The 9,222-nt window shown below is 36.5% G+C and overlaps 1 protein-coding gene across 1 annotated transcript; it reads left to right on the top strand.

Moving 5' to 3' along the window:
* Positions 1-322: 322 nt before the first annotated feature.
* Positions 323-4,885, top strand: LOC109795262 (uncharacterized). The gene has a single exon (XM_020354713.3). The coding sequence runs from the start codon at positions 518-520 to the stop codon at positions 3,626-3,628; it is 3,111 nt and encodes a 1,036-aa protein (XP_020210302.2). The 5' UTR covers positions 323-517; the 3' UTR covers positions 3,629-4,885.
* Positions 4,886-9,222: the final 4,337 nt, after the last annotated feature.

Raw genomic sequence — 9,222 nt, 5'->3', positions numbered from 1 at the left:
TTGTGGTATTGTTGGCGGGTGATTATGATGTTGATAGTTGTGAAAAAAATAATAGTAATAATCTTGTAAAAGAGTGTTTATAATTGACATTTAATCTTGATCATTAATTATTTTTATCTATAATTTAACGATCATGATTTACCCTTCTTATCTCTCATACATACATACATACATATATATATATATATATAGAGAGAGAGAGAGAGAGAGTGTGTCATTTAAATGTATAAAATGATTTTATAATTATCCATCAATTAGAATTAATGAAATGAAGTATAAAATAATTTTCAAATTTTTTAAAAATTTGTAGATTTGATCTTTGTATTAAGAACTTTAAATTTAACAGTTAAATTGTTAAAATTTGATATAAAACATGAGTTATTGAGCGAAATAAAACAGATCCCTCCTGATATATATATATATATGTATGTATGTGTGTGTGATAAATTTTTTCAGGATGCATCTTCGTCAATATCATATCACATAAATCAAACTTTCTTATTTGACTTTGTCGACAATGAAGTCATCAATGATGAATCAATACTTACCTTCAGTTTCCGCTATTCACAAGAATTATTTAGTAAACCTTGTGTTGCCTATATATTGCCTACTTCATTCCTCCTTATCAACTCTCATCTTTATATTCCAATACACTTCTTACGACATGCCTAGCTTGGCTTTTGCTGTTGTTTTCCTTTCGATTGCACTTGCAGTGATATCTTCCTGTGGCCATTCACTGCTTGGCTGCAATGAAGAAGAGAGGCAAGCTCTTCTTAGTATCAAAAGAAGCTTCAAAGACCCATCATCAAGACTTTCCTCTTGGGAAGGAGGTGATTGTTGCCAGTGGAAAGGTGTAGGTTGCAGCAATATTACAGGACATGTTGTCAAGCTTGACCTCAGGAATCCTTGCTTCCCACTAAGGGGCCAAGGATATTTTCAACAAAACTGTTCCTTCTACAAGTATGTTCTTGAAGCTCAACATGTCCATTCTTCTATACTGCAACTTAAATATCTCACTTATTTAGATTTGAGTGGAAACCATTTTCATAATACTTCAATACCAATGTTCATCCAAACTATGGAGCATCTACAAGTCCTTTCTCTCTCTGACTCTCATTTTTCTGGGAGGATCCCTTACCATCTTGGGAACCTCACTAAATTGCTCCTTCTAGATTTCAGCTTCAATTCTCTTTTGTATGCTGATGACTTCAATTGGATTTCTCAACTCTCATCACTCCAATACCTTTACATGAGTGATGTGCATCTTGGTAAGGCACAAAATTTGTTGCAGGCACTCAACTCGCTTCCTTCTTTGTTAGAAATAGAATTGATGAATTGCACACTAAACAAGTTACACACTCATCAACATGTTAAAGCCACAAACCTTTCCAGATTGGAAATCCTCAATCTAGCAGAAAATGGACTTCAGGCTCCATTTCTGGATGCTTTTCAAAATATGACTTCCCTTGCAGAGAGTGATCTCTCGTACAACAACCTGAATTCCATTCCATTCTGGTTGAGAACCTGTATTAACCTTCTCAATCTTTATGTTAATAGTAATGCTCTTTATGGCTCACTTCCATCTGCTTTACAGAATCTGACTTCCTTGATTTCCCTCGACCTATCTGAAAACAACTTTGATTATGTTCCATCGTGGTTAGGTGAGTTAAAGAGTCTTCAATACTTCTATCTTTCAGGAAATAATGTAAATCATATTGAAGGATCTCTAACATCTATTCTGGGAAACTGTTGCCATCTTCAAACATTAGATATGTCAAAAAATAATATTCAAGGTGATGCATTTGGAAGCAGTATACGGTCTGGATGCATTAGGTATGATTTAATGCAACTGGATTTGAGTAACAATGAATTTAATGATGGTTTGCCAGCATGGTTGGGGAAACTTGAAAATCTAAGAGATTTGCTTATATATGACAGTAATTTGGTTGGGGCCCTTCCTTGTGCTATGATAACAAAGCTTGTCAATCTAGAGAACTTGGTGCTTTTCAATAATAACTTGACTGGTTCTCTTCCTGACTGTATTGGGCAACTTGTCAATTTAAACACTTTACTTCTTTCTTCTAATCATTTTCATGGTGTCATTCCTAGGAGTCTAGAGCAGCTTGTAAGTCTAAAGTATCTAGATCTTACAAGAAACTCTTTGAACGGTACAATTCCTCAGAATATTGGTCACCTTAAAAATTTGATCACCCTCTATCTTTCTGAAAATATTTTACATGGAAATATTCCCCGTATTGGCCAACTTCTGAACCTGCAGAACTTAGACATGTCTCTAAATTATTTGGAGAGTTTGGTGTCTGACATAACATGGCCCAAGCAACTTGTCTACTTGAATCTCACCAACAACCATATCACTGGGTCACTTCCCCAAGATATTGCTGATAGGTTGCCCAATGTTACTCACTTGCTTCTTGGAAACAACCTTATAAGTGGTTCCATTCCAAAGTCATTGTGCAAAATGGACTCCTTGTACAATCTTGACCTTTCAGGCAACTTGTTATCAGGTGAAATTCCTAATTGTTGGAGTGCTACTCAACAAAATCTCAGTGAGATAAATTTAGCATCCAACAAATTATCCAGTGTTATTCCAAGCTCTCTTGGTAACCTATCCACGTTGGCTTGGTTGCATTTGAACAACAACAGCCTTCATGGGGGGTTTCCATCATCTTTGAGAAATTTGAAACATCTTCTAATTTTGGATGTAGGAGAGAACCATATGTCTTGGACTATACCTTTATGGATGGGGAACATTTTCTCCTCGTTGCAGATTCTAAGGCTACGGCAAAACAAGTTTCATGGAACAATTCCTTCACAACTGTGCCAACTTTCTGCACTGAAAATCTTGGACCTTTCAGACAACAACTTGATGGGCTCAATCCCTCAATGCATTGGAAATTTCACAGGAATGATTTTAGGAAAGAAATCTTCTGCCACCGAACCAAGTGAAGGGCCTAGAAATCTTGAATGGTATGAACAAGAGGTCAGACAAGTCATAAAAGGAAGAGAACTTGACTACACCAGAAATCTAAAACTGGTAGCCAACATGGATTTGTCAAATAACAATTTGAGTGGATCTATTCCTGAAGCAATAACACTGCTTTCTGCATTGCAAGGCCTAAATCTATCATACAATCATCTATCAGGGCATATCCCTAAAAGGATAGGGAACATGAAATCCCTAGAATCTCTTGACATCTCTCATGACCAACTTTCAGGCACAATTTCAGACAGCATATCAAGCTTAACTTGGTTAAGCCACTTAAATTTGTCCTACAACAACCTTTCGGGACAAATTCCCAAAGGAAATCAATTGTCAAGCCTTGATGATCCTTTTATTTATATTGGCAACCCATTTCTCTGCGGAACTCCACTCCCAAATAAGTGTTCTCCTGATGATTCCCAACATGGCAATGAAGATGAAGACGGCAAAGAGGATAAACTAGAGACATTTTTGTTTTACTTTGTCATAGCACTTGGATACGTTATTGGTTTTTGGGTTGTGATTGGAAGCTTATTGATGAAGAGAAATTGGAGACATGCTTACTTTCAATTAATTGATGAGTCAATGATGAGGATAAAAGTATCAAGGACATTTAGCAAGTTTTAAGGAGTGACACAGTACTCTTTATGCCTGCTGTTTCTGTTTTATAAGATTTCATTTTTATTTTGCTTGATGTGTAATTACTTCACCTTTGTAAAGGGGTGGTAATGCTACTTGTAGAATTTTCCTTGTCATGCAAATAGGGTAGTGATGTTTTATTCTAGTTTAATTAATAACTGTTGCCAGCTTTAGCTGTTCCCTATTCACCAATAGTCTTAGTTTGCTTTAATTTTTGTAGAAAGGAAGATAACTTCTGACAAGTATGAGTCAGAAAAGGAGATGACTCTCCTTACTCTTTTACTAAGCATTAGCTCTTACGAATTTATTTAAAGTTCATATTTCATGCATGTGCCCCATAAAAACTGTTCTGCTATTATGGCAATGAATGTCTTGTATGCACAATAACTTGAAGTCAGATAGTCCCAAGGGATAGACAGAATATTCATGAAATCATGTTCAACTGTAGCTAGTGAAATAATTTAGTGTATCACCATAAGAATGCTCTGTCTCCACAAAGAGGGTAAAATTTCAGTATTGACATTATTTTTGTACTTTGCCCTTCTCTGACAATGTATCCTCCTCACGTGTAGGCTTTTATTTCCCTAATTTAGAATTCTTATGTAAAAAAGAATATTAATTAAATAATAAATTACTTACTTTTCCTAAGCATTTTAAAATACTTCAAAAGGAAAGGGAAAAGAAGAGAAGGAACACCATGTTTGGTTCAGTTATGTAAGTACAATTATTTTATATGTAGCTAGTTGTACGTGTGTGCCGATCGTGTTTACTTCTGTACGTGCACAATATGTATATTATCAATATGAAATTGAAATATTAGATAACATTTTGTTTTCAAAATATTAGATAACATTCTGTATTGGGGTGATAGGTTCAAACACAAATGAACAGATAATACCGGAGTGTATAAAGAACCAAACAACCAGTATAACAGAAAAAGAAGAAAAAATCTGATAGGGTAATTCTATCAGCCTAGCCAAATGGCCCCTTTACCCAAGAATGATTCTGGGTGATCTCATCTCTCTCTTCAAGCAGAATTCTCCTCCCCCTATCCTCTCTCCTTGTTCTTCATATTACTAACTCACCCCACATATCATTTATGCCCCCTACTGCCAACTCAGCATCCCTACTTCCAAATCAAGATGAAGTTATGTTGTAATAGTTTAGGTGTTTGTGCTTAGGCAATAACTATCTAGAGTCATGTGCAACAAGTTCACCTTAGTAAAAAGATTTCTTAAAAAAGAATAAGCTAAAAAAAAAAACATGCTTTCGTTAGTAAAATCAATCAAGTCAAAAATTATAAAGAGAAATGGCTTTAAGTTTTATTTTTTTAAGAGAAAAGACTAATCCTGTGGTGTAATTGTGAGACCCCCTCTTTTCCTTTTCCTATTTTACCCTTACCCACTCTTATTCTCACACACTCCAATTCTCCTTTTCCCTTTACGCACTCTTTCTCTCAAAAACCTTACTTCTCCTTTTCTCCCATTGCTCACTTGCGGAATTCCTTCTGGTGGCTGTGGTGTTTAGGTGTTGATCTTGGTGTGGGAAATTAACTAAAGATCTCCTTCTCCGTTGGTCTCCGTCCGCTTCCAATCTTCTTCTTTATTCTTCCTCCCGGAACTCGGTTTTCTCTTCACCAAGGTAAGGGAAGCTAGTCCTTTGATTTGTTTGGCTGAAAATGAGTTCTAAGAACTCTTTTGTGGTATAATGTTTGCTACATTTGAGCTGAAAACTGCTGAAATTGATAAATTGGGGTTCTTCGGGTTTTCGAGGTTCTTGCGAAAATTTTGAGTAATTCTTGATTTGTGTTTGCATGTCGAAAATGAGACGTTTTTGTTGATACTTGGTGAGTATGGGAACTTTTGGCTGGGTTGCATGTTGGTTTTCTGTTGATTTTTGCAGGTTTTGATGAAATTTTCGAAGTGGGTAAGAGTTCCTGTTTGAATTTGCGTCGGGCTCATCCAATATATATCTATTACAACGCAGCATTACATTATTAATAGCATATACGACATACAACATATTCTACACATAATACGGCTCATCCACCTTGTTTACAACTCATCTGTCTTGTCAAATTACCCACCCAAACAACACCAATCGACCTAAGCACCGAAAACAACTTTCAACTTAACCAAATCACTAAATGTGAAATGGCGACCTTCACGGAAAATAGCGCATCAGGAGTTATACTACTCCTACCATACTCATCCTTACCTCATATGAAAGATAAGAGGATTTCCTACAACTCTCATGAAGACACCAAGTCCTAATTCCTTCATCTACCATGTTAAAAATGATAAAAATCGCAACAGCTATAAACAAAGCTAGCAGCTCGACCCCTCTTCACTAAAACAGCCATATCTAGAGTTCTAAAACTCCTTTTTGGGTGATTCCAGCATCATTGGAAAGCTAACATCCAAGGCTACAATTTTCATGAAGACTATAAAGTCCAATTCTGAAAATCAAACTCGCGCCCGGCGAATTAAAAGCGCGCTCGGCGCAATTCTCAACCAGAGACCTAGAGATGTCTATTGCGCCGGGCTCAGTTCTTCGCGCCGGGCGTGATTAAAAATGGGAAATCTCTGGGTGAATCGTGTCGGGCGCGAGGAGAACCACGTCGGGCGCAATAGACCTCTGTAGGTCTCTGGTTGAGAATTGCGCCGAGCGCGCTTTTAATGCGCCGGGCGCGAATTTGATTTTCAGAATTGGACTTTATAGTCTTCATGAAAATTGTAGCCTTGGATGTTAGCTTTCCAATGACGCTGGAATCACCCAAAAAGGAGTTTTAGAACTCTAGATATGGCTGTTTTAGTGAAGAGGGGTCGAGCTGCTAGCTTTGTTTATAGCTGTTGCGGTTTTTATCATTTTTAACATGGTAGATGAAGGAATTAGGACTTGGTGTCTTCATGAGAGTTGTAGGAAATCCTCTTATCTTTCATATGAGGTAAGGATGAGTATGGTAGGAGTAGTATAACTCCTGATGCGCTGTTTTTCGTGAAGGTCGCCATTTCACATTTAGTGATTTGGTTAAGTTGAAAGTTGTTTTGGGTGCTTAGGTCGATTGGTGTTGTTTGGGTGGGTAATTTGACAAGACAGATGAGTTGTAAACAAGGTGGATGAGCCGTATTATGTGTAGAATATGTTGTATGTCGTATATGCTGTTAATAATGTAATGCTGCGTTGTAATAGATATATATTGGCGTGCTGCGCTGAGCGCGACCCTTGTCGCGCTGGGCGTGAGACTCCTTGGGAGTCTCTGCCTTGTGGGCGCTGGGCGCAATTGGTATTGTGTCAGGCGCGAGTGAGCCTTGGGCTCTCTGGCTGGGTCCCGCCGGGAGCGGGCATGCTTGCGCTGGGCGTGTTGGCCCCCTGGTGCTCTCTGGTTGTACCGCGCCGGGCGCAACCACGAGTGCGCCGGGCGCGGAGAAGAAAATTTTATATGCTTTTTAATGTTGTTTTATGATGAACTGAGTTGAAAATGATGGATGTGGTGTGATGATTAGGAGATAATGTTGTTGAAAATGTTGAGCTATAATTAGTTGTATTGCAAGATGTTGAGACGTGTTGTATGTTGACAAGTTGTGCTGTGTTGCATGTTGATGAGTTGTAAAGTTGTGTTGTGTTGCAAGTTGATGTTGAGTTGTACAGTTGTGTTGAGTTGCAAGATGATATATTGAGTTGAAAAAGTTGAGTTGTGTTGAATATTGATATGAATTGTTGTAGGCCATAATGGCTGAGTTGTTGTAGGCCATAATGGCTGAGTTGTTGTAGGTCGAAAGGCTGAGTTGTTGTAGGTCGAAAGGCTGAGTTGTTGTAGGCCATAAGGCTGAGTTGTTGTAGGAGATCTCCGAGTTGATATGCGTGACGACGCATTGTGTGCTTATTGCTGATTATGCTGTAAAATCGATGAGTTGCATGCTGATGATGTGAGATGTGTGCTGTTATTGCTGAATGTTGTGGTAATTTAAGCTGATTTTGTTAAGCTGATTGATGTACTGATAGGGGTAGTTGTTCTCTATTCATATATTTATATATGTATGTTATTTCTTTTCACTAGCTTACCCTTTGTTGTTTCCATGTAGTTTGGACTGCGATGATCATACTATGTATGGGAGCAGAGCAGGGTTAGACTGGTGATAGTGGCAAGTCTACAGTTGGCAAAGGGAGGAGTCTTGTTTGGATGATGTTTTGTTGTTGGGCCACTATCTGGCTACTTGGTTGTGTTTTGTTTTGTACACCCTAACTCTAGTCGGATTGGGACATTGTATATATTTATATTCTAGATCCTATATTTATATACTCGTTCTATTCTGTCTAGTGTTTCCGGTGTGCTGTGGTTGTGAGTGTAGTGACCAGCCGGGTCGTTACAGTAATCAATTAAATGAAGAAGTAATCGATTACATAAGTATTTGATTTTTTCAAAGAAGAGCTGTTGTAAAAAGGATATGAAAAACAGATATATTTGATAAAACAAAATATAGAGGTCTAGATTAGAAAATATGCACCATCATACATAAAAAAAAGGGAGAAAAACTAATATGATATATTTGAATTATGAACTCAATTTTTCACACTTTGAAAATGTTCATAAAAAGTGTTTAAATATTAAAACTGACTAATCTTTTATTGCCTAGACAATTTACTTTTTCTTAATATAAGCAATCTTTAACTAAACTTACAAGTAAAACAGAAAATTGTAGAGACTTTAAAATACTTAATTATGATAGTGGAAAAAATGTCAATTACTAACATTCCTCCTTGAGATTTTTCTTCATCACTTTAAGCTTTGATCTTTATCATCCTTTACACTTCTTTGTTGGATCTCTTTCAATTAGATGAGTATCAACAAATTTAACATCTCCGAGCATAACATTAATTTTCTCACTTGAAATAAGAACCCTTGCAATTTCCTTAATCCACTTTCCATCTTGAAAAACCTTTTCCATGAGAGTTGCAGCAACATTATCAACATTGTTCATCATAAAATTTATTATTGAGTTGATAAGAAGAAGTACAATAATTCCAACTAAATTTTTCCAATTAAAAAATTTATTTCCTCCATTGACAAAGTCATAATCATGATTGTTACAACTTCCATGACCCATTAAAAAAGATTCTCCATAAATCCCAAAAGTTTTGAAACCTCATTTTCTTTCTTCTATTCAAGTTTGTTGTTTCCAAATGTCACTTTATCATGAGTAGCTTGTACTATGAGCCCATTTGAATCACATTTTAGAGTATGGGATGCCTCTTCGAGTGACCCATTTTTCAAATCTTCATCTTTATTTAAAATAGCATGCGTGGCTTTTTTTTCACACTATTGAAAAACTTTTATCTCTCATTTTAATGGACATAAGACCAAACCCAAAAGGATCAAAAATTGTGCATCCCATATTTTTAAAATATAAAGAATAATTCTTTTCAAGCATTTGTCCCACACTCAAAAGGTTTTAATTTATTTCATACACAAAGAAAACATTTGAAATATATTTTATACCTGAAGGAGTTTCAACCGTAACAATTCCTTTACCTTTGATATCAACATTTTCTCCATTGCCTATGTTGACTTTGGAAATTTG

Source organism: Cajanus cajan, chromosome 7 (genome assembly GCF_000230855.2).
Source record: "Cajanus cajan strain Asha chromosome 7, NIPB_CcT2T_4, whole genome shotgun sequence".
In the NCBI taxonomy this organism is placed as follows: Eukaryota; Viridiplantae; Streptophyta; class Magnoliopsida; order Fabales; family Fabaceae; genus Cajanus; species Cajanus cajan.
This window is presented reverse-complemented; position numbering and strand designations above follow the sequence as displayed.

Bases quoted from the DNA above. Each gene is read 5' to 3' on its own strand.
- LOC109795262 (XM_020354713.3), top strand. From the start codon at position 518: ATGAAGTCATCAATGATGAATCAATACTTACCTTCAGTTTCCGCTATT.